This window comes from Chinchilla lanigera, unplaced genomic scaffold (genome assembly GCF_000276665.1).
Source record: "Chinchilla lanigera isolate Chin_1 unplaced genomic scaffold, ChiLan1.0 scaffold00028, whole genome shotgun sequence".
Classification (NCBI taxonomy): domain Eukaryota; kingdom Metazoa; phylum Chordata; class Mammalia; order Rodentia; family Chinchillidae; genus Chinchilla; species Chinchilla lanigera.
The window spans coordinates 2,790,229-2,816,264 of record NW_004955429.1 but is presented as its reverse complement, the minus strand read 5'-3'; the positions used below and the strand labels follow the sequence as shown (position 1 = coordinate 2,816,264).

General features: G+C 45.3%; 1 protein-coding gene across 1 annotated transcript in view; it reads left to right on the top strand.

Moving 5' to 3' along the window:
• Window positions 1-26,036, top strand: part of Pdss1 (prenyl (decaprenyl) diphosphate synthase, subunit 1) — a gene marked incomplete at its 5' end in the record, with an annotated part of 34,358 nt that overhangs the window by 1,940 nt on the left and 6,382 nt on the right. The window contains 6 exon segments of the mRNA XM_013515433.1: window positions 2,001-2,131; window positions 9,202-9,343; window positions 12,792-12,903; window positions 13,054-13,163; window positions 22,785-22,865; window positions 22,994-23,107. Of these exon segments, the coding sequence (XP_013370887.1) occupies window positions 2,001-2,131; window positions 9,202-9,343; window positions 12,792-12,903; window positions 13,054-13,163; window positions 22,785-22,865; window positions 22,994-23,107 (690 nt within the window).

The following is a 26,036-nucleotide window of genomic DNA, read 5'->3' as shown; positions in this document are numbered from 1 at the left end:
TGAGGTACTGCAGTCCATATGTCTGTCTGTCCTTCCGTCCTTCTGTTCCTTCTTTTTCTGGTATTGGGGGTGGAGCTGAGCTCCTCAGCACCGAGCTGTACCCCAAGCCCTGTTTTATTTTTGAGATAGGATCTTGCTACTTTGCCCAGGCCGAGCTCAAAGCTGAGGTCCACTGTGGCAGCCTTCAGAGGCTGGGATTACAGAGGTGCTGCACGGCACCTGTCGTCTGCGCTTCTGCAGGCCTGCGCCAGCCCCAGCGCCCGCCCTCCCTTGCATCGCACACGGCGCGCTCTGGCCTCTGTCTCAGCCTCGCCCCTTCTCGTTCATTCCTCCGTGGTCATGTGGCTTCTTCTCCCACCTCGGAAACGGCTTCTGCCCATTGTACCATTAGCATCCTTAGCATCCGCCTGCTAAACGAAATGTTCTGTTCTCATCTCCTTTGACCTTTTTTGAGCAGTGGACGCTGTTGACCTTCCTTCCCTACCCATAAGAAGGAAACAAAGAAACCTGTTCCCTTGGGTTCCATACTCTCTTACTTACTTAATCCTTAGACTGTCCCTCAGTTTATTCGTGGGTTGTTCTTTGTCTCCTCCACCCCACCCACTCCCTTTCATCTTGCCATTGCCTGCGATTCTGTGGGCCCATCCTTTCTGTACACTCTGGGTATCCATTTCCGTACCTAAGACTCCCAAATAATACACCTCTACTCCAGATTGAATTGTCTTCTCTGCGCTGTATGGGTAACTGCTTCTGGACAGCTCTTACAGCTCTAACTCTTCTTTTTACCCCTACAAAAATGTGTGTCCCTGAGCATTAAAGGTGCCGCACAGGAAGGGCGCTCGGGTTGTCCTTTCTGCCGTGTTCTTCTGTTCCATGTCTTGCCTTCCATTTGCACTGTTCCAGGTCAGGCCCTGGCCTTTGAGCTCCCGGGGTCACGCGCTCTCCTGGGTGAGAGGACCCGTCATCCGGTGTTGTGCGAACTGCAGTTACTGGTTTACTTCCCCGTCCAGGCCCTGGGCTCCACGTGGCAAAGGTTGTTGTCCTCGTCTTTATGACTACTGCCTTTATCACAGTGCTTGGCACTGAGTAACCCAGGGAAATTGTGATGGGCTCCCCCATATCCTGTGGCCCTGAACCTCTCTGGGGCACCATTCCTTGCTCCCTGACTGTTACCGGGAAAGAAGGGTCCAGGATGTCCTTGAGAGGTAGGCAGGACCAGCACGCACCCATGGAAGGGCCTCCCTCTCACAAAGCAGAGCCCTGCTACTCCTCGTCATGTCAAAGCTCATTTCCCCCATGAAACAGGTGTTCTCGACTGCACTGATATTGTCTTTCTCTGAGCTTCTGATGTATTTATCGTTGTTACTGTGTTGGGAATACCGGGCACTACTGTATTATACATTGAATAGTGTACATTCCTACAGTGTTTGTCTCCCGGATTCAGTGCTGGTGAACTCCTTGCACTTAGACAAACCGTGTTTTGCGCTTCTTCTGTGAACCTGCAGAATGCTCACTGCTAAAGAGAGGCCCGGCCAGACTTTAGAGCCCTATTTCTTCTCCACGTCCAGCCTGTCTTCCTGCCCCAGGTGCGCAGCTTTGCCTGCGGATGCAGGACACCCCCAGCCTGCTTTGTGGACTCCCACAGTTCCTTTCCCCTCTCGATTCCATCTTCCACGCTGCCCCTAGTCAAGCTGTCACTAGCCCAGCGTTCCTGGCCCACCAGGGGCTTTCTCCCGCCTCCTGCTGTGTGTCGGAGCCATTGACCACCTGCTGCCGTCTGTGGGGCAGGTGGCAGTACCTGTTCTAGCCCTGAGGACTGTGGGAAAAGGGAGCCAGACATTGTTTGTGCAGCCAGCTTTGCGGCCAGACGATACTGGAGCCTTGTCCAATTTAGTGTTTGATTTCTTAATTGAAATGGACACATTGAAATTAAACCAAAGCTTTACAAAACAGATCCTGACACTGTATACTTAGGATGGTCTCACTGAACTTTGTTTTAGGAATTGTTCATATCTACAACGGAACTTAAGGAAATGTCCGAGTACTACTTCGATGGAAAAGGAAAAGCCTTTCGACCAATTATTGTGGTGCTAATGGCCCGAGCATGTAACATTCATCATAATAACTCCCGGTGAGTAACTAACTTTTACACACGCACTCCCCTACCCACCTGGTGGTACTGGGGATCAAACCCACGCCTTTGCGTGTGGCTGGCAGAGCTATATCTTCAGCTCTTTTTAAATTTTATTTTGAGACAAGGTCTCACTAAGTTGCCCAGCCTAGCCTTGAACTTTTCAGTCTTCCTGCCTCAGCCTCCCAAGTAGTGAGGATTACAGATGTGTGTCCAACTCTGTTGGCTTTCTGTATTTAGAAAGTCTTCCTTTGCAAGATTACTCTTTTGTTTCCCTCTTAGGAAGTAACACCTAAGAATTCACTTTGTGATGTGTAAATTCTGACTTTGAGCTGCTAACTTCACTGCTGATTCTAGTCTGTAGGCTTTTTAAACATCCTTTAATGAATGACTTCAGTTACAAAGAAACATTTTAGAAAAAAGAAAAACCTTAATGCCAGATTAATTTTTCTCATGAGGAAGGAATTGAAAGATGAACATACTTTTAATAATTATACACATGTCCAAAGGTTGACTGTTCTAAAGTTAACCTGTACCGTTGGGCAGTGAGCGCCCACACCCGGGGTTGCCTGCCTTCCGGTAACCTTCAGAATCGTGTCTGAGAGAAGACATTTTGACTCTGCAAATTGTATGTTTCAAGTATCTATAAAAGTTAAAACAGCTGCACCTTTACCATTAAGTGAATCTTAAAAGGGGAGAAGATCTCCCTGTTGCCTTCCGCAGCCTCTTCCACTCTGTTCTTGGATTCAGCCCTTCAGCAGACTGGTATATGCCTTTGTGTTCTGCTTTACTTACCATTATTTTTAAAAGACTTCCACATTGCGAAAATATTTTCATAATTACTTTGTGTGGTGGTGAAATTCCAGCAGAGTGTGATGTACTGATCTACTTAACCTACTGTTGAATGTTCGTGTATTTCTTTTCCCAGTAGAACTTTTAAGGAGCGCCTGAGATTTGTCAGCAGTAAATGTAATGATCGCTGTAAGACAAGTCTCAGCAAACAGCGCCTGAGCCCACCGCCTTGGTGCTCTGCAGCTGTGCCCGTCTGTGTCCAGCACATCACCCTGTGCTTGGGGTTGCCTTCTGCTCAACCTAGGCTTGTGTGTCAAGCCTGCTGTGAAATCTTTGGCCATTACCGTTTAGCTGTTGTCCATCCATGTTGTATGCCTTGAAGGAAGAGGACAGAAGTGGCCCTTCTGAGCCAGTTTGAAATCCAGTTCCTGCAGTCTGGAGCAGCTCCTCAGCTTTAGCACTTCTGATGTTTGCAACCAGAGCTCTCTGTGTGGATGGTAGGGAACTGTCTTACACGTGGTAGAATATTTCCTACCACCTCTGGGTTCTACCCACTAGCTAGCCCTAGTTGATAGCAACTGAAAGTGTCTCTGGACACTGCCAAATGTCCCTGCATGCAGGCCTCGACTGCTGAGAGCTCTTGCTTGCCAAGGACACTGTCGGATCAGGCCCTGATGAGCTAAGTGCCTAGCTGCAGCCTCCATGCCACTTAAAGCAGGAAGGGGCAATGGGTTCCTGAATGGCTGGGCCATTTGTGATTTTATCTGCCAAGCAGGGCTTGGAACACTGAACAGACCATAACTAAAGACTGTGGAGCAGGACCACACAGTGCCTTGTCTGAGCTGGACCCCCAGGGTACCTTCTCACCCTGGTGGCCCACGCTTGTTCTTGTCTGTATGTACCTGCTTCTTCTTTATCCTGTAGTAATCAGAGCTGAGTCTTGGGAGGTTCATCAGATCTCGTTGTCTGGCTTCCACGGTGTATATTAAATACTTGTAGCTTAATATGGAAATGATTTTAGAAAACAGTAGAACAAATATTGTAATAGCATAAGAGGAGGAAACTACCTTTTTATTGATTTTTCTCCTTTTCCTACAGAAAGCTTTTCAGTCGGACCTTAAATATTCTCTGCTAAATTATTTGACTGGGAGTTCTAACCTAAGACCCACGGAAGCTATGGGAGTCTGTGAACTCCTTGAAACTGTGTGCAAAATTTTTGTGTATTTGCATTTTTCTAGGGAGGAGTATGGCTGACAGTCTGCTCTCAAAGGGTAATTTGGCCCTGAAAGGCTTATGCCTCAGTCGGTATATTCTCCGTATATGCTGATAGCTGCCATACCTGAGCGGGTAAAGTACTAGGGATGCATACAACAGACCTCGCAGGCTTGCACTGCCCAGGAAACAGACTTGTGGATTCCAAGACACACTCCTGGACCCCCTTCAAAAAGGACTTGGCACCAGCAAGGAGCGCCTCTCCCCAGCCGTGCCTCTGCACCAGACAGCCTGTGTCCAGGGGCCGACGGCGGCAGGGCCCCTGTGCAGTCTGAGGCGGTTGATGGGTCTGCAGTGCACTCCATCTCTGTCGTCCCTCCCTTGGGTGTTGATCCCAAGAGCGCGCCTCAGTAAACATGCTGCACCTTAGACTCCACCTCACAGTCTGCTTTCCGGAGAGCCTAACTTGCAGTAGAGGTCAGCAAAATTTGAAGTTTAACTGTAGGTCAGGAGTAATAGTATCAATAAATCCGGTCAAAAAGGCTGTAGCAGGAGTTTGACACCAGCCTAGTCAACATGCACAAACCTCATGGGGGTGTGGGGGCTTTCTAATAAATAGATTTCTATGAAATTACCCTACTCATTGAACACGGGACAGCTGGGGCATCTGTATGCAGCGCTTCTCCCAGGTCTGTCCTCAGCAGCCCACCGTGATCATGGAACTTGACACCATCTGTTCCTGCAGGAAACTTCAGCACTAGAAAATGGATACTATCGCCTGCAACCCGTATAACAGCACTGCTTAAATTGTGTGGTGCACAGAATGCCATTGTGCAACGGTTGAGTGACACAGGATCCCGCTGGCGAACTTATCAAAGCTGGGCTAGGTGACAGATGGTCAGATTCCAGGATGCAGTTGTCACATTCGATTACAGGTCAAGGTCCCAGCTGTGATTAAAAAGGAAGTAACATTTAATAGTTGTTGTAAAAACAAAGGAGATTACAAAGGCCAAACCCTAGGAAGACTAACAAAGCACCCATTCCAGACAGCTCACTTGAATAATGACCAATGTCAGGCTGCTCATGTTCTGAAACTGTTTGTGGTTTCTGTGTATTCCAAATCATTGAGCCAACTACTGCAGTGTTACCCAGGCTGACCTTGAACTCCTGGCCTCAAGTGATCCTCCTGTCTCAGCCTCCTGAACAGCTGGGACTATAGCTGTGTGCCACCATGGCTGGCTTCTCTATGACTTTAAAAAACCATTTTCTTCATACTGCTACCTAATGTGAGGCCTGAAACAAATTACAAATAAACTCCAGTGTGAGAGGTGCTACTGGCATCAGGTACTTGTGCGACGGGCACAGGGTGCAGGAGGGAACGGCGAGTACAGACTCTGCACCATTATTCTTGATTGGTGCCGTTCTCCTTCATAAACCTAAACTGGCATCAGGCTCACAGGAAAGCCTTTCCCTCTGTTGTGGACAGGGCAGTTCTTTAAAGGCTCAATCATAAGACTCAGATTCCGCAGCAGTCTTCACATCAAGGGCAAAGAACTGATCTCCTGAAACTAACTTCTAAACAGTTTTCAGATTTATCTCCAGATAAACGGGTGCCTGTGAGGTGGCACTGTATTTGATGCAGGCTTCATGCTGTGGTTTATTCTCTTACTGCCAAAGAAACTCCAGCGCAGCTTCTGAACTTGGGGACATGGCACATGGCCTTAGTGGTGACATCCGGGTTTTCAGCCTATCCAGGTCTGTGTGAGGCCTGCTGCCCAGGGCCCCGGGACTCCAGGAGAGTACAGCATTGTTGTTTTCAAATCGGTCACAGGAAGTGCGAGGGGAGAAGCTGACTTCTTTGCACTTCTCTGCTATTTCCTGGTGTGATGGAGGCTGGAAGAAGGGGCAGAGACCACATCCACAGCCCGGCGGACATGTTCTTCTTCTGAGCTTGAGCTGGAACCTACCAGCGAGATGCGTGAGCATCTGCTCATCAAAACCTTCACCTTCCTAGGCTCTCATATTACAGATTTATGTCAAGGATCTGTTTTATTTTTTAGTCTTACTTTTAAATTTTTATTTCTTTATGGGACTGGGGATTGAACCCAGGGCCTTCCTGCTGAGCTACAGCCCAGCCTATTTGTTTGAGACAAGATTTTGCTAAGTTGTAGATTGCCTAGCTTGGGCTTGAACTTGGCAATCTTCCTGCCCACTACTCCCAGCCATGGCTACCTTTTAAAACGAAGGGCCTCTTTTTCTCAGGCTGCTGACTGTCACCTCTCCAAGGAGTTGGAGTGTGACAGCAGTTTCCCAGCAGGAAGTAGGCATGGTGCCCAGCTTTGCTAAGGCGTCACTCAGTTTGGCACTTTAATGATTTCATCTTTTTTTTTTTTTTTCCCCACAAAAATAGCAGGCTTTTACTTGATATAACTTCTTGATATAACATTCTGCGATGTTCAGGGAAGAGTGGAAATGCACTCGCTCCTCTTGGTCAAATGCACGTATGAGTGAATGGATTGGAATGTGTGCATTGCTGTGTGTAAGCAAGCAGGGAGAGCGTACCCAGTGTATTCCCCTGCACAGTTTCATGGGATAGGCTCAACACACCTCTAAGAACTTTGGGAATGTTTCAGGGCATTGTTTACTTGATATAACATCTCTCCCACCATGACACTGCAATAAGGCTAAACAGTGGCAGTATTTTACAGAGCTGACACACATAGAATTGCATCAGGTAAGATTATACGGCATGTAAGGTCTGGTTGTGTAATCTGTATGGATGTTGTGTCACAGCATCAAATAGCCTAAGCAAGAATCCTGATTTCATCAGGCAGTAATTTAGCCATCAAAGTAACATTTTTATGTATACACATATAGTCTGAAATTCCAAATACTGTCAAATTATAAAACAAAACCAAAAAAACCCTCTACTGCCAGTTCACAGCAATACTCGCAGCTTGTACACCTGCCTACTGACATAACTTTTTTTTAAGATAAGTTCTGCTACTAGTTACTAAGTACTAGTTAGTAAGAGTGTATATATAATTAGGATGAAATTTCTTTGAAAAAATATTCTGAAAAATAGCCTTTATATTTAAAAGTCAGACGCAAAAGTCTGTACCTTTTCCTGCACATTCAGCTCAAACAAGAGAGGGCCTAGTAAATTTACCTGAAAAATATGGAAACTTACCTAACGTGGAAGGCCTGAAGGGTCAGCAAGCGCCTAAAAGCCATTGAAACCTCTTTAAGTGGTTTGTTGCTGGGGTCTTTCAGTTTTTTTGTTTTGTTTTGGAGCTGGGAATTGAACCCAGGGCTTCATACATGCTGAGCGCCCCTGCCCCTCTGAAGTGATGCTAGTGTGGTTTTTCTCCATCTTCCGTGCTTTTGTTCTTCCTCCTCCTCCTTAGAAGAGTCTGGCAGTATTAGGAACTGTTATCTCGTGACTTGTGAAATATAAATAGATAGTAAGCAGTGCTTTATAATTGATTTCCAGGCTGAAAAGAGTGAAGGTTCTGGGGTTTAGTTCTAAGACCTGAGGTGAGAAGAAGCGGCGAGACACATGGCCACAGGTTCCTGTGTCTTGGATGTAGCTGTGGGCATCGTTCTTCATTACTTTCTGCTGCCTCTGAGGAGTTAAGATGAGCACTACCTTTGTGCAGATAGATGTTGAGATTCGATTTCTAAAGAAAAAGTCATTTCAATATATCGCTCCCTTTTAAAAATACACCCGGATGATATTTGAAAACCAAGCAATTGGAATAACTGAACCATTTTGATTCATATGTCAGGCACGTGTCTTAGGTTCAGAGAATTTAGTTGGCTGTTTTTCTGGTTTGATCTTACTGAAACTCAGTATTTGAAGTTCCTCATCGATGATGATAGTGGTAATGACTATCACTGGAAAGACACTGGAGCCAGGTGTGGTAGTGCACCCTTGCAGTCCTGGCTGCTCAGGAGACCGAGGTAGGAAGAGTTCACAGCTGGCCTGGGCAAAGTAGTGAGATTCCCATCTCTTTAAAAAAGAAAAAGAAATTTGAGAGTGCTTATCCTATAATTTGTGTGAAACTTGGGAAATAAAAATGTAGATTTCAGCCAGGCATGGTGGCGCACACCTGTAATCCCAGCACTTGGGAGGCTGAGGCAGGAGGATTATTGCGAGTTCAAGACCAGCCTGGGCAACATAGTGAGCTCAAGGCCAGTCTGAACTGCATAGCGAGACCCTGTCTCAAAAAGACCAAAAAAAATGTAGATTTCTAATACAAAGTGGGAAGAAACCATCCTACCTTGTTTATTAATGTCATATTAAACTTTTGTTTTTGTTTTTTATTTTTTTTCCATTACCGGCAATCAAACTCACGACCTTGCACTTGCCAGGCAGGCGCTGTGCCGCTGAGCTAAATCCTCAGCCCCTTAAATTATGGATTTTTGTTTGTTTGTTTCTTTTGTTTTTGTTTTTTCTTCTGGTACCAGCAATCAAACTCACGAGGCAGGCGCTGTGCTGCTGAGCTAAATCCCCAGCCCCGTAAACTTTTAAGACAGTATTAAAAACTTTCAACATGGTGATAGATTTTTTTTTTTTTTTTTTTTCTTCCCTGTGCCGGGAATTGAATTGAGGACCTTGTGCTTGCTCTAGGAAGGCACTGTGCTGCTGAGCTTGTGACAGATCTTTTTAAACTGTTTCTCATTTATCTCCACCGTGCTACCCTGAAATTTAATTGTAACCTGATTGTGACCCTGTATTCCTGGCCAAGGCCAGTACTATAAGACATGAATATGATTTTTCAGCCCAATGTCCAGATGTCTGAAGTTTTGTCCTTTTCTCATTAGCTATGCAAATTCTGCTTCTTAATGTGGAGCCCACAGACACTGGGCAGGGTCTCTTGTGCATTTTTAAAATGTTCTCCGAGTGATAGAAATGGCTCTGTAGGGAAGCCAAAGTTTTGATGCAGTTTCTCTTAGAGAAATAAAATTCTTTATCCTAGATCGGATGTCCAGTTTGCACAAGATGATTGCTGAGAAGGTTGTAGGCCACGTCTCTGTTAAAAGCGTTGCTTTCTGTTAACTAGAGACGTGAAAGCCAGCCAGCGCTCCATAGCCTTAATTGCAGAAATGATCCACACTGCTACCCTGGTTCATGACGACGTCATTGATGATGCAAGTTCTCGAAGAGGAAAACACACAGTTAATAAGATCTGGGGTGAAAAGAAGGTACAGTTGCTTTTCTTCTTTGGGGTGTTTTAAAAATCTTATCAAATCACATGCTTTTCATACACTAAGTCCCTGACTTAACGAGTTCCGTTCAGGGAGAACACTCATAAACTAGATTCATTGGTGAGGCCACCAAAGTGCATCTTACACACCTTGAAAACAAATATACAGTGTAAAACATAAACGCACACACATCACACACACACATCCACAGTCCTGCCTGCACTGTACCACGGCACACCGTCCCTGTACAGTGAGCACACAAGCAGAGCTGCGGCGAAGTCCAGCAGACGGGTGAGCTGCTTCCAGGATTTGTTTGCATCTGTGCATGTCCGTAATGCAAGGTCTGTGCCTGCCTGTGAAACAGTTTGCAGCTTCACTGTCCATAATTCAGGGACGCACTGTATTGTATGTTTTTCAGGTTTGTCCCATTAAAAAGTAAAATATCCTTGCTCAACTCTGGTTTTCCAAATTTTAAAATAGCCATCATGTCTCTGTATATGGCATCTGATAGACAAGACAAATTACAATAGGAAAAACAATGAACTTATTATTTCTGGTTATTCACCATTTTGTGTAGTATTTCTTTTGGTTATAAGAAAAGGAATTTCATGGGCCTCCAGAAAGAGTATCTTCTGAGTAATTCCACATTTTACTTGTGGGCTCAGATTACCCAGATTGAATTTAATTCCTTAAATATTTACTGATTGCTTACCTGGTAGAAGAGTGTCAAGCCAAATAATGCTAAAGAGAAAAAGAAGAAATAATTTCAGAGAGACACTGTCTTACTATGAAAATATTACCTTTTTAAATAGAAGAATGATAAAGTATATCTCTGTATTATTTTAGAATTCCTGGAAGTATGCAAAGTGGAGACTTTTGTTTGAGGAGGTATGAATGATGGGGGAAAGACTGGGAATAAAGTGGCAGATGGACCAAACGAGAAAGGGGGCGTAGGCCCTTTGAGGGCCGGTTTCCACCCCCACACCTGCTTCCACTTGCCGTCTGCCCAGGTGGAAAGCCAACAAAATTTCTGTAAACACAGTTCAGCCTTTCACCTTCTCCTCTGTGTGTTTATAGTACCTGCATCTTAGTTACTTTTCTCATTGCTGAGACAAAATACCCAACACCTAAAGTTGTTCGTTTTTAGTACCAAGAATTGAACTCAGGACCTTGCGCTTGCCAGGTAGGCACTGTGCTGCTGAGCTACATCCCTAGCCCTAAAGTTAAAGGAGGAAAGATTTGTTTTTGGCTTAGTTTGTAAAGGTTTTCAGTCCATAATCTGCTGGCTCCAAGACAAGGTGGCGTGGCAGACAGGTGTCTCAGGGCAGGCAAGAGGCAGCAGAAGACAAGCAGGAGCAGCAGCAAGCCCCATGCAGGGATCCTCTTTCTGTCTATTATATCCTCTCCGGGCTCCCACCCTAAGGTAGCAGACACACCCAGGGTGGGGCAGGCTTAATGCAAACATCCCAATGAGTCAGTCCCAGCAGCACACACCCGAGATCCCGCCACCTCCAAAATGCCCCGCCTGTGAGCGCATGAGGCTTTCAGGGACATCTAGACGCAAGCCATAACCTGCTTCCCTCCTGTTTGCCTTTATCTTCACATACTACTTTTGCTCTGTCAGTGGCTTTGTTGTAAAGTGGAGTCCTCCAATTTCATGAATATGCCTCTTACTTGAAAATTTAAATAAAAAGTTTTATGTCTACTCGAGGAAACTCTGTATCAGTGCTAGCCAAAGGGATGGCATTTTGGTTTGGAGTACACGTGGGAAAGGTTAGGACTCATTGCTGCCGTCACCTGTGCCAGGGCCAGTGCTGAAGCTTTAATCTGAGCCCTTGGGCAGGGGAAATGGGATAGAAAAGAAAATATGGTCGTAACCAGGGCTTTTGTGTGCCTTGCTCTGCTGCTGTGGCCTCTTTCTGATCACAGGTGAAGAGCGGCATCACCCGAATTACCTGCCGCCTTCGGCCCGAGTGCTCTGCCCAGCGCGAGTGAGTGCCGGCCTCCTCCCTTTTCCTGCCTCTGTAGCACAGCTACTGGGTCCTGCTGCACAGCGCTGTGCGTGCACAGGACGGCTGCTGCAGGAGCTCTTGCTGCTACCACCTGCAGTTCCCAGTCGCTCCTGGCCTGACCTTCACACCCAGCCTTCTAGTCTGTGGCTCTGGCTTCCTCTGTGAAAAGCTTTTGGCCTCAAGGATTCCCAGGGCGGGGGAAGAACTGAAGGCTTTGAGCTGCCAGTGATACAAGCAGCAGATGGATGGGTGTAAATGTGTACATGTATACTGTAGGTATGAAAAGGTTTCATAAGTGAATATTTGTATGGAACTAACATAGAATATGTATTTTATAGAAAATGATAGATATATATATATAAACTGGACGTCATTATTTTACAAACCCCACAGAGAACAGACAATAAATACCTAAAGTGGTATGTTAATTAGAATTTCTATGAACTTTACCATTTATTTTTAAATATGCAAATTAATATGGGTGCATAGATATGGTATTTGATGATAGCACATAATCCAACTGTGCGTAATTTATACTTATTTGCTAATACATTCAGGACATCTCACAATCTAATGATGACTGAGAAAAATATTTTGTTCTGCTGGGTCAGTAGCACAGTGGTGGAATACCTGGATGACAGGTGGGAAGCCCTTCTTTGGATCTCCAGCACTGCCCAAAAGAGGACAGTGAGACAGTGCAGAGTACTGACCTTGGAGCAGAATTTCGTTAGTTTAATTTGCATTGAAAAAAAAGTGTGTTACCCTGTGAACTGGGATGTGCTGGGTGCAGCTAAGCGGGGATCGACCCTGGTTCTTGCCCTCCAGGGGAGCGGTAAGCCGCGTCACTGACTGGGACACGAACTGTAACAGTAGTGTGCGTGCAGTGTTGTACGCACTCAGAGGAGTGCATCTGGTCAGGCCGCCAGATCAGGGGAGGCTTTCCCGAGGTGGCATCTGAACTCATTGTGCAAACTGAACCTCTGAAGTGCAGAGGAGGACTTGTTCTGGTGTTGAGAGTGAAACCCTGCGTGCCTCACACATGGAAGCTTTCTGCCACTGAGCTCTGGCCTCGGCCTGAGAAGGCTTTTTCGAGCAGAAGGAAGAGCAGGTGGAAAGGTACGGTGATAGGGTTTGAGGGAAGGTGAGTGGTCCAGTGCAGCTAACCCGAAGGCACACTTTGGCAGTGCAGAGGGATGAGCGACAGAGTGAGCTGCCTGGCCGATGAACTGGGGGACAGGTAGCTGGTCTATCCAGTGTACTTCAGCCCACATCTACCTGACTCTATAATCCCGCTGAGGAAGGGGACGGGCGAAACACATCCGAGGTGACACCTCTTGCCAATCTGTGTTTATCTTCTGACAAGTCAGTTTCATCGTTGGTCCAGTGCTCTGACTTTTTGGTCTGAAAGGGTTTGTTTGTTTGTTTGTTTTTAGGCTGTTCTCGCTGGAGATTTCATTCTTTCTGCAGCATCTATAGCTCTGGCACGAATTGGAAACACTACTATTATATCTATTTTAACCCAAGTTATTGAAGATTTGGTGCGTGGTAGGTTGATTCTGACTTGACTTTCCCTTTCCCTTTCCCTTTCCCTTTCCCTTTCCCTTTCCCTTCTTTTCCTTTCCCTTTCCCTCTTACTCCTTGTATTTAGCCAGGCAGCAAAGCCTTTTCTCAAGTGATCCCTTTCCTTCTTTATAGGTGAGTTTCTTCAGTTAGGATCCAAAGAAGATGAGAATGAGCGATTCGCCCACTACCTTGAAAAGACCTTCAAGAAGACTGCGAGTCTGATCGCCAACAGTTGTAAAGCAGTATGTACGTTCTGTCTTTTTCAAGTTAAAAATGTCTCAGAGCTCTTTCTTGGGAGCTAATTCTCCTAGAAAATGTTTCTTTGGAGAACCTTGAAATAGTATCCAGAATCCCAAAAGGCAAACAAGGAAGTAATTATACTCCCAACAGCAGAGAACTTCTGCTGTAGGCTCTGGTTTTCATTTTTGCTGTCTTTTGGTATACAGACAGTAACTTTTTTTTAGCTGGGCGTGGTGGCGCATGCCTGCAATCCCAGCACTCGGGAGGCTGAGGCAGGAGGATCATTGCAAGTTCAACATCAGCCTTGGGCTACAAAATGAGCTCAAGGCTAGCCTGAACTGCAGAGTGAGACCCTGTCTCAAAAAAAGACAAAAAAAAAAAACAACCCAAAAAACTTTTTTTTTCTCATCTTCCCAAGAGTTGAATCAAAGCAAACTTTTTTTTTTTATTTTTTTTTTTTTTTGTACTGGGAATCAAGACCTTGCAGTTTCAGGGCAGACACTTGTGCCACTGAGTTATATCCATGGCCAAAGTAAGCTTTATAATACAAGGTGTGCTCAAAGTATACAGTGAACATATGAATTTTTTAAAAATGTTTTAAAAGACACATCGCCATTACCCCCCCAGAATACTTGCCCTCCCTTCAAACACACTGTCTCATTGTTCTCGCCACTTTCTGAAGCAATTTCGTGTCTTTATGAAGTCTGATACGTAGTATGAATGCTGCTGCTGGGCGCCATCCAACAGGAAGGCAGGCTTGTACAATATCATGGTGCATCCTTATCCGCCTTGCTCACCAGATCTGGCGCTGTGCAGCTTCTGGCTCTTCCCCAAAGGCACAGTGACCACGAAAGGTAAACATTTTGAATCTTTCCAGGACATCAGGCAGCCACAACACTGTAACTAAAGACAATGAAGAGGGCTTCCAGCAGTTTCAGAAAGTGGCAAGAATGATGGAATCCGTGGGTTTGAAGGGAGGGGAAATATTTCAAAGGGAATTAATGGCAATCTGTCCTTTAGAGTAATTTCTAAAATAGAAGCATTCACCATATTTTTGATCATGCCCTGTATTCCCCAATCTCATGTGCAAACTGTCTAGCATTCTGAACAGTCTGTGACCGTTGTCACAGTCCTTGTTACATTCTTTCTGACATCTGCCTTTGAAAAGTTACAAAGTGTTCTTAAATATATTTACCCAAGTAAAAATGCCTATTAGGTTTTACTAGTGGTCCCTTTATTTTTTATGAGGTCTTTCCAGCATGTTTATCTGAGGTATAAATGAGCCTTTTCTCCTGTGGAGGATAAATGGGGTGTGAAGCACCAGCTACTTTGCCCCAGCTTTCCCTTCGTTCTCCCCATCCGTGTATTTGTACATTGCTTGCCTTTTAAGCTATACACTAAACGTGTGGCATTTGTTGTTAAGCCTGTGGGTGAAAAAACACTCTCCATAGTTTACCTGAGTATCTCTCAGCCTAACAGAACAGAGGCCAGTCACAGTCCCAAGTAATTAAAGCAACAAGAAAGGCAGACTCTTAGGGTCATGTGTAAATTGCTGTCCTGATACCCTGTTAATATAATTACAGTCAAAGCGAGCGCTTCCTCAGACCTCTGCAGAGAGAAGGTCCTTTGCTGGTCCTGTCTGCTTTGACAGGTGCTGGGAAATGTGTGATTGTGAGCCACAGAAGGACGAGGACAACATTTTCTTCTAAGAAAGAACCTCATTGAAACCCCAAGGAGTGTGGATTATGTGGAACATGCTGGCCACAATCGCAGCTATTTTTATTGAAACAGCTATTTATGTTTTATTTCCAAGAAATTACAAGTGTGGGTTTTTTCTTTTTTTAAAGAGAGAGACAGATGAAATGATAATAGACACTGAATGCTAAATAGTAAAACAATGACCTGCTTAAAATGGATCCCACAAAGCAGGTGGATTATCCTTCACTTTCATTCTATTCAGGGTAACAGGTCTCGAGAACAAGGTGACCGTGGATGAAAAGAAAGTAAGAGACAAGAACAACAAGAGAGGCAAAAGTCTGGGATCAGGGCACTTACAGCCTCTCGGGCTGCAGCCCCTGTTACCAATCTCAGTCACCTTTTATTGAGCGAGAACCAAGAGCGTAGCTAGTACAAATGGGCGGATACCAAACCTTTTAGTAATTAAAGGATTATCCTCCTCCAGTTCTGCCTCTTATGGTGCTGGCAACTATCCTCAGGTGGGCCTCCCACACCCAGCACCACGCTGACTCAGTTCAGCTGGGGGTTATAAGTTGATCACTAGTTACCAATCCACTACAGTCCACCCCTGGTCAACTTGATAACCATACACATTTCCTTAATCAGGTGGTCTCTAGTGGCAAATCTGTGAAAAGTTAACATGTCTATTCACATTTACATTAATATAATAATTAAATATATACAATTTTTTACCGACGGAGCTAGCCGGGCTATATGATGAAGGCTTATCTTTAGAAACTCTAACAAACAATAAACAAATCATTGTGTGTCCTCAGGGCTTTCTAATCAAAGAATGACCTTCTCCACACTTCGCTGATTGTCATATCCTTGACAGCCAAAAAAGTCATTGAGATCTCCCCTCATAGGACACACTAGTGTGTAGTGAGGTTCGCCAGCAGTTTCACAAGTTTGAGGCTGCAGTTAAAAGTACTAGCAGGTGGTGGGGCTGCTGGAATGGGAAACACGAAGTGCGTAGCCCCGAGGCCCGGGGCAGAACCCCAGGGGACGAGAACAGTAACTGATTCACTCAGCCACAGCATCCTGAAGAGATGGCTTCATTGCGCCATCTGTGCTTCAGCAGGTAAAGGTAATGCGCGTGTATTCTCTTGTAACGGGAACCTCCTTCAAAGATTAGCAAGTAAGCGAGGAACCCTGTCTGTCTATTAATATGGCTCAACCTTTGTGAAATGAAATGTCGAATACTGTCCACTAGGAGGCATGCTGGCATCAGCCCAGAACTACCCGCTTTTCATGTGCTTTATTCCTAAACCCCAAGGCTTTTAGAATAATGAAGCAAATCGTAGTGTGAACTCTCCGAATAAAAGTTTCTATATTTAAGTGCCCATGAGTGGAAATACTCCAGAGGTGTTATGTATTCAAAATTGCTATTTTTACGTACTCTTGGTATTTAAAATGCAAAGGCATATGAGCTCTGAAGGAATGCATACAAAGCAAATTAGACATGCCAAAAAGAGGAGATAAGAACTTAAAGATCAGGATTGTTACAGAAGAACTAATGTGATTCCACAATGCTTTGAAACTTGAAGGAATTCACCAGCTTATTTCATTCTAAGGATGCCACTTTTTCCCTCACCACGCGCCCTCCCCCCTTTAATCTTCCACTGTATTTTAATGGAAGTAATGGTAAAATCTAAGAGAGGGCTGCTAAGGAGATTATTTTGTGACTGGCTGATATTAAATAGAATTAACCTTACTATCAAAAGGTGATTGAGGGGTTGGGAGAACAGTTCACTGGAACAGTGCTTGCCTAGCATGGACAAGGCCTTGTATTCCATTCCTAGCACCACAGGGAAAAGGTAGCTGACCATTTTTTTTACATAGTTATGCAAAATACATTCTGTGGCTCACCAGTAAAAACTATGGCTTGTTCCCCCAGAAAAGCTGGAGGAAATGAGACCTAGGGGGTCAGGCAGACTGACCGGTGTTCTCCAGATAGAGGCTGAACTGAGATTTGAACCCAGAGGTAGATATGGTAACCCCTCCTCATTTGTCCCACAGGATTTTTTTGTTGTTGTTGTTGTTGTCTTTTTGAGAAGGGTCTTGCTGTGCAGTTCAGACTGGCCTTGAGCTCACTTTGTAGCCCAGGCTGGTCTCGAACTTGCAACAATCCTCCTGCCTCAGCCTCCTAAATGCTGGGATTACAGGCATGTGCCACCATGCCCGGCATGTCCCACAGGATTTTGATTTGTTTTGTTTTGGTTTGGTTTTTTCCCCCTGCGTTTCTATGCTATGTAGAGAATAGTATGGCCTGGCTGGAATCGGTAGGATCTCTTCATTATTTTATCCTTGAAATTCCAGAGTGCCACCACAGAAGTTTGTGTGGGGGTCATATTAGAACACTGTTTTTGTTATTATATTCTTGCTATGTACAGACCTTACTTAGATTTTGCCATTTTCCAAATACTGACACAACAAAAGGGAAAAAAATTGGTGGGGGTGGCGGAGTCCAGGAACCAATCCAAGGACTCATGTTACCTTTAGCTGTCATGAGATCTTAGACTCTTTAAGTCTGGAATAACCAGATGTGGTGGCCCATAACTGTAACACCAGCACTCTGGGAGGCTGAAACAGGAGGATTATAAGTTGAAACCCAGCCCAAGCAATTTAGCAACTTCCCGAGATCCTCTAAAAAGGGGCTGAAAATGGTGGTGTAACCCTGTGCAGAGGCCTGCAGTCCCTGGCAGAGGAGAGTCCAGAAGCCTTCCCCAGCCTTTTTGTCTTTTCCACCATGATGTCTGAAGAGTGTGCAGTAACTAGGTGTTTAGCCTCTCGAGTTGGGTTTGTCTGGTGTTTGTCAGGATTAGATTCCCTGTATGGATTTATGGAGGAGCACAGCGAAAAGCAATGCTGTGTTCTTTTGTCACATCAAGCGATGTGTGTCGCCTCCTGTCCCGTTGTGATGTGTGCTTTGATCACTTGGTTAGGGTGGTGTCTGCCAGGTTGCTTCACTTTAAAGTTGCCCTATTTTCCAGGAAGTATTTTCATATTATATAAATACTCTATTTCTCATCAAACTCTGATGCTCTGGTTTTAGCATCTATTTACCCTTCTTTCCTGAGGCATTACTATAGTGGTTGCCAAATAGTGGTGTTTCCATCCTTCCTCTGCTACAATAGACTTGGTACCTCTTGTAAGGAAGCGTTTATCTGTATGGGTCCTTAGGTTATTTTAGTCTGTGGGTTAGAATTCTTCAGTTTCTTACTGCCATGCTCAGTGTGCCCATATTTGGCCAGGCAGGGAAGGCCCTTTCACATGGCTCCTGTGTCCTTTTACCATGTCTCCATCGTTCTTTCACTGCTTCTTTGGTTTCTAGAAGGAGATTTTCCAGGCTCGTCTGGTTTTCTCCAGCCCTGTAACCCACCACTTCCCTAAGGAGCCCAAGTTCCTTTTGGTATTGGAGAATGGTACTGTAGAGTATTTGTCACTGTAAAATGTTGAAAACCAGAGGCCCACATGCAGGAAAGAGGTCCAGTAAACCATGCTGCGTCCACACAATGGATACGACTCCGCTATTTCTAAAATAGAGAGTTTGCAGTCAACATGAAGAAAGCAAGGTGCGTTCAGCTTGCAGATTTTGGGTATCTGAAGAACACCGGACAGTCCGTCTGACCCCCAGTCTCATTTCCATCAGCTCTTCTTGGGGAACAAGCATAGCTTTCACTGCGTGAGCAACGGAGTGTATTTTGCATGACTGTGTATAAAAAGTGGTCAGCTGTCTTCTCCCTGTGGTGCTGGGAGTGGAATACAGGGCCTTGTCCATGCTAGAATTTGGGCCCGTGGTGTCACGTTTTTAGGCCTCTCAGCAGAAGAGCACCAAGTAATGTATCCATGTAACCCCAGACTTCATGACTTACTCCAGCGTTCCAGCCTCCTGTTTATAGCTTCCTTCCCCAGCGCTTGAGACTTGGTTCTCATTCCCCACAATGTATGTATTTGCTTGGTCATAGAATATCTACAGGAGTTTCACAACTGACAACTCGTATCTGTGAAAAACAGAACCCAGGGCTAGAGTTCAGTGTTTTGTTTACTCTTAATCTTGAGGATAATGTCATCAAAGCCTGTTTAAAAGTTACCTCTCCTTTTCACTGTGGTTGTGTTGTTTGAAATATAATTTGGTTCGTTTTTTATTTCAGGCTACAGATAACCTCCCAGCGTTACATTTTTGGCTTGGAGAATTTTGTTATTGTCGATCCTTGAGTGTGTGCAACATTAACATTGCTGCAGAAGCCTGAACTTGGAAGAAAGGGCCTCGCTTTCATTCTGTAGCCTGCTGTGTGCCTCTTTCGGCCCCCGCCAGGGCGGGGGGCCACTCTCATGACTCTTTGGTTCCCTTTTCCTGTGTTCTGCTTAGCAGAGGCCTCCTCATTCTTATCGCTAGTAGTGTATTGGACTACTTTGTGTTTGTTTTTCTTATTGCGCCTTGCTTTCTCCATTTCAGGTATTCTGAAACGATTTCATATTGATTGTAGACTATTTTAAAAATAGCGGAGTTATATCCATTGTGTGGACCCAGCAAGGCTTACTGGACCATTTCCTGCATGTGGGCCTTTGGTTTTCAGTATTTTACAGTGACACACAACACTGCCATGATTTACCCTTGTGTAAGTGTTTTGTGAGAAGGAAACCTCAAGATAAATTTAGGGGCAGTGGCATGCGTGGCTTCCGTAGACACCACTGAATTTCTCCACCTAAGGGTTGTACCTGTGTGCATTTCCATCAGCAGTCTTTTAGGGTGTCTTACCTCTTCCCCACAGCTTACCAACTGAACGTGGCATTAGACTTCAGTCTTCTGCCATTGCAGTATATGAGAAATGACCCCTAGTGAAGCTTTAATTTATAGATTTCCTTTCCAAGTAAAGTTGAACATCATTTTAGAAAGTAAAGTACCGTTCTATACCTTTAAATTTTGTGAATTGTCTATTCATATCTTTTGCCTACTTTCTAGGGGATATTTGGCCTTTTCCTCAGATTTTAAGAATGGTTTATATTAAGAATGTTAGCTTTTTACCCATGATATTGTGTTGAGTATGTTTTCTCCCTATATTTCCAGTTGATTTTGGACAATATTCTGTTTTGATATTATTTGCTGTAATTAATAGTAGCTCTTTAATTCTCTCCATTATTTTTAATAAGAACAAAATACATACATGTAAGCATCAGAATATATTTTTTAATCTATGGTGGTGCAAATACACCCCTCAAGGGTCGAGTCCTTGATAAATATCACGCGCTTCGCCCCTCCAGTGCAAACAGTAGCTCCTGTCTCGGGCAGGGCTCAGGGGAATCTGGTAGGAGGTCCACGGGGCCCTTTTGCAGGGAGAAGCACATATGCACTGCACAGCCTGCCTGTGGCAGCTGCTTCAGACCAGTGAGTTGGACCACTGCCTCTGACTCAGTCGTTCTCCACACTCCGCCCACTCAGCACGATGTGCCCCGTCTCTCCGGAGCTAAGTGCAGGCTGCGTGCCTCTCCCGTCTGCGCACCTTCTTGACATTTTCCGTGTTGTGCCTGTTGCATGTAATTTTCCTAGTTGTGGTGCTGGTTTCCTGGTAGCTTGCCACAGATCCAGCAGCGTTTAGCCTGCTTAGGGGTCAGGACACTCTGGGGCAGTCAGTCCTTAGGCTGCGGGAGTTGAAACCTAAGCAGAAACATTAACTCCTCGTTGTGTGAGGAGAAGCTGCCTGTGGAGGAGGCGCTGTTTTGTCTGTGTGAGCGAAGGGGTGGAACAGGCCTCATGCCTGTGAACTCGCACACTCTTGACCTCAGCGAGCGCCTGCCCGTCCGTCAGAAGCTGCACTCACGATGTGCTGGACAGCGTTCTCCGATTTCTCACAGGTTTTCCTACTGATGAGGGTCAAGAGCTGTTACATGGCAAAGACACGCTGGCGTCGGAATCTAATCCAAACACTCTCGCCAGAGACTGTCCCCTTCATCACTCTGCAGTGCAGCTTCTGACGGACAGAAACATAAAAGCTGGCAGCAACGGTTCCATGACTAGCATGTATGTGACGTTGTGAGGTGTAACTAAAATGATGTAAAGTGCTAATCATATGTGCTCCATGAATTCATTCATAAAAAAGTGTTCTGTTTCTTTTTTCAAGAAGTTATATTTCTGGGTGGCTTTGGGTTGAGAAAATAACGTTAATCTCACGGCAGGAAATTCCTTGTTATCAGCTACTTTCTATCTAAGGAAAAGGGCCATCTTTCTTTTTTGAGCTCAGGATATCCCAGACTGCCCAGACCTTGCCCTGTTCTCATTCTCTGAGCCAACCTGATGGCTTCGTTGGCTGCTTACGTTTCTAAATGGGCCCTCTGTGTGGTCTCACAAAGATCTCCCCTCTCTGTAGAGCACGGCCAGGTCTGTAGTGTTGGAAATAGGTATGAGCTCATTATTCACTCAAGTAAGGGACCCCTAGCCTTGTACGGCAGTGTGGTTTCGTCATGTATTTAGGGCCAACCGTTACAGCATGGACTACGTCAAGTAGTCAGTCAGAAAGCTTTCTTGGCCCTGAGGAAGTTCCATGATCTGGCTGTAAATAGCAGAGGTGCGTGGACCCTGCCCAGGCTCCTGGTTCTGGGTCCAGTGAGTGAGGAAAATGTGGAGGATCATTAATGCTAATAGCAAGTACAGATTGAGCTCTAACTAGAAGCCAGGCAAAATGGCTGAGTGCTTAGGCATAGCATCACATTTATTTCTCATCAAACCTCTGAGGTAAGTGCTTTTAAGTCCTGCATGTCACAGATGAGGAAACTGAAGCACAGAAAGATTAAGCAGCATGCCAAGGTGATGTGGCAGTCGTTAGGGCGTAAATACAACCTTGGCAGGCTCACTCCAGAGCCTGCCCCCGCTGTCCCATGCTGATGCCTCGGCGGGACCATAGAGACAGGGATTCATGGTTGGGGACAAGGGTATTTAGCACTTGTGACCCACTGCAGAAGATGATTGAAGAGCTCCGTCTGGCTTTTTCACTGAGAGTCAATATAGATGTTTCCTCTCCAGGAGAGCAGTGTCTCTCCCCTTCCCCCGGTTTGGTTTGGACCCAGTCTTTGTTTTCTGAAAATGTGGCTGGGCCTGCTTAGCATGCTTTGCAGGCCAGCGGGAAATACACTCAAGGGGCTGGCGCTGGCTAGATTTCCTCACGGTTTTAAAAAAGACTTTTGAGGCCCTATTTCTCCCCCTATGGACAAGGAAAAAATGCAGGCTGTCTTTATATAGTTAAATTACTTCTAAGAGAAAGATAGAAGCAGTAGGACCAGGGATGACCCTTCTTAAAATAAAACACTGTGTCCAAACATGGGCTTAAGGTTGTGACAGGTACCTCAAAAAACAGCGGTGGTTACTAAAAGAACAAGCCACAGATGGGGTAGATGGAACAGGAGGGATGAGGCCGAGGAGGCTGTGGACGCCCACAGCACTGAGGCTGGTGTGCTGCACGCGGGAAGCCCACATCTCCCGTACTATGATCTGCTTTTTCGTGTCAGAAAGGTTCACTTAGCATAGCACCGGCAGAAATGGCGTCACGGTAGCTCAGTTTTTTTCTTAAGCAGTGGACAAAACTGCCTGTCCTGTTTTGGAAAATGTGGGGGCAGGTAGGAAAGGTCATTTTCTCAGACTTTAAGAAAACAGGCTGGGGATGTAGCTGTGATAGACCGTCTGCCTAGCGTGCTGATGGACTTGGGTTCAGTCCCTAGCACTGCCAAATATGAAAAGTAAGAGTAGTTTGTATCTGTCTGGCCTTTCGATATCAGTATCTCTGACAGTGTGTGCGGTAGCCCGCAGCCTCTTACTGAAGGGACTGCATGGCTGACTGTTTGATCCCAGTTGGCTACTGGTCGCTCATCTCTGAATCCTGTTTCTGTTTCAGGTCTCTGTCCTAGGATGCCCGGACCCAGTGGTGCATGAGATTGCTTATCAGTATGGAAGAAATGTGGGGATGGCTTTTCAGGTTGGTGTGTGCCTTCCCTCTGAGAAGGGTCGCGTGTCAGGACAGCCACACTCCCCCGTGCACGACCAGAGCAGCAGAGGGCGGCGGCGGGGCGCGGGCTGCCTCTCACATTCCTGCCCTTTTGCTAGCTCATAGATGACGTGCTGGACTTCACCTCGTGTTCCGAACAGATGGGCAAACCAACATCCGCTGACCTGAAGCTGGGGTTAGCCACAGGCCCCGTCTTGTTTGCTTGCCGGCAGGTAGGTATACAAAACCCCTTGGATACGCTGCTTGGTGGCCCTGCAGGACCAGTCTCTGGGCACGGCTGACAGAAGGCTGAGATGGGACACTGGGGAGGCATTTAAAGACACCGAAGATCTAGATGTGATCCTGCTTTCAATCATTTCACCTCTCTAAGCCTTATCTGTAAAACAGATTACAGTCTCCCCCTCCCCCAGGCGGTCATGGGGATTAACTGAGATAATACTCGTTATCTTATAAATGGTGAAGTGCTACATGCATTTAAGGAAGCATCATGATTATCTCATCTGTTTTGGGCACTGGCAGGGTGAATGGTTTCTGCATCTTGATTGTCGGACTGGAATTTGTGGATGCCTCCAAGCCTAAGCAATTCTGAGAAATTCTTCAGTTCTAGTGTAATGGGACCGTTGGCTGCTCTAAGAGAGGCTCCGCGCCTCAGCCCTTGTCTCAAAATGTCAAGAAATCAGTGGACTCCGCTAGAGCCACATAGCTCCTTCTCTGTCCAGATTGAGGGACTGTCAGAGCAAGAAGTAAAGCCGCCTTCGTGTTCTCACTGTGGATGAAGAGCTTAGGGAACATCAAAGGTGCTGCAGTGACTTCCAGAGCAGACATTTGCACAGCCTGTTTGGATGCTGGCCACACTGCTCTTGGCTGTACCAAATGTCACTGGAAATAAGTGGGCCATTAGCTGGTACTTGGACTTTTTTAAAAAGAGTTCATCTTAGTGGCATTTAACTCATTATTTAGCAAAGCATTAAGATGCTCATCACCATGCCCTGAAATTGAAAGCTAGTTGTTTTTTTGTTTTTTTGTTTTTGTGGGGGTTCTTTTTTGAGACAGGGTCATGCTATGCAGTTCAGGCTGGCCTTGAGCTCACTTTGTAGCCCAGGCTGGCCTCGAATTCACAACAATCCTCCTGCCTCAGCCTCCTGAGTGCTGGGATTACAGGTGTGCGCCAGCTAAAGCTAGCCTTTTGGTCTCTCAGATTTTGGCTGTTTTCTTAGACCTCACAAAGAGTAAGTCACATCAGCTACAGAACTTGGCACTTGCATTTTGATACAGAAACCAGTGACCTTGCCTCTGATTAGTGTCTGATCGGCCCGAGGAGGTATCTCTCATCCCCCCTCTGGCAAAGCTGAATCAGTCCCAGGGGAGGCTGCTGTCTTGGATGGCCAGGCCAGGTGTTTTTCACCAGCTACAGTCAGTTGAGGAATAGGGGCTGTGCTTGGAGATGCTGGGCCCTTCCTGGAAACACTTGTCCTGATTACCGGGCTCTAGCTCTCAAAGTTTTTGAGACTGACGTGAGGTATGCTGTGAATGCATGCCAAATTCTGGCAAAAATTTGTAAAACCTCTTTAATATACTGTGTGTGGAGAACATTTTCTGTTTTGCCATAAACCCACACAAGAAAGTAATCAGAAGCCATGAAAATGTAAAGGTATTTTACCACTTATGGTACAACCACACACCTTAACGTCCTCGGACACTGGTCAGTAAACACGAGGAAAGAACAGTATGAAAGCCTCTGCATGCTGAAGGCGGGTATCTCAGTGAAACCTCATTTAGGTAGGCCCTGAAATTACTGTATTAGGATAACTAGGGAACAAGCCTTTTTCTAACATGGCTTACAGACTACTAAAAATTTTGGTTGCTATACTTACAGCAACTCAACAATTGCAGATCTTTCTTATGAGCCCATTATACTGACAGTTGAGTACCCCTTAAACTAAGGTGATTCCTTAGGAATAGCATGGCCTGTTGTGATTGCTTCACTATGAATATATTTGCTGTCCTCTGCACAAAGGAGTAATGGCTCATTCTGTGTTCAGATATAACGCATGTGCCTGCCTCTGTGTGTGTGTGTGTGTGTGTGTGTGTGTGTGTGTGTGTGTGTGTGTAGCCCTCCTACATAGCGATCTGTCAGTAATCTACAGTAGATGGGAAAATGCTGATTTGAAGGGGATAGGACACAAGGAAAGGGAACAGTGAAGGGCTACAATGCCCTCAAAGCACAATTGTGCTGTGCTTCCCCGGGAAGTCCCAGGGTCATAAGGCGTCTACTCATTCTCATCAGACAGCACTTTTTTCATCTGCCCGTAAAGCAGTGGGGGGAAGAAAGATAAAAAGGCACAGAGCAGCCTCAAAAAGGGAAGACTTGTTGAAGCCAAGCAGGAAGTGACTCTGAACAGGACTTCATAAATAGACTGATTTTTTTGTCTTCTGGCACATGGGCCAAAAGTTAGTCAAATATGTATTTATAGTTCAGCAAATATGTATTTATAAATTGTTTTCAAATAAAACAGCAAGTTTAAGCTTTCCTATGGGTTACACTGTCAAAAAAAGGGATTCTTAGCAAGAAATCTGCTAAGATTTATTAGAAGTAAAAGTAATTTTGGGTAAAGTAGTTTCCAAAAATAACATAAGAATTGCAGTATATCTTCACTTAGTGAAAAAGTGTTTTTAATTTATAAAGGATTCTTTCATACATTATATCTAATCTTACAGTTCCTCTTTGTGGTAGATATTATGATGTCTGTTTTATAAATAAGAAGCTGCTGCTCAAGTCTGGCCAAAATTAAACATCTGGTAAATGGCACAGAAGGCAATTGACTATTCCCGAGTCTTCTGAGACCAGCATTCATTTCACTACACTCTGTGGTTAATGCTGATGAGTCAGTAGCTGATGAGTTGTGTGACACCTAGCTGATCTTCCCTCAGGGCAGGTAACCCGGATGCCTCGTACTGACAGAACGCTAACACTCTGGGTCCACTGTTATTTCTCATTAACACACCCATGTACTAGTAGTTCTAGTGTTTGCAGCCCTTATAGGTAGATGAATTTTATTTGCAGATTGGCTATTTAACTTTTTCATCTGACATTGACTAAATCTTACTGGACCAGGACAGGCAATCTTGGGAGACTGCCCT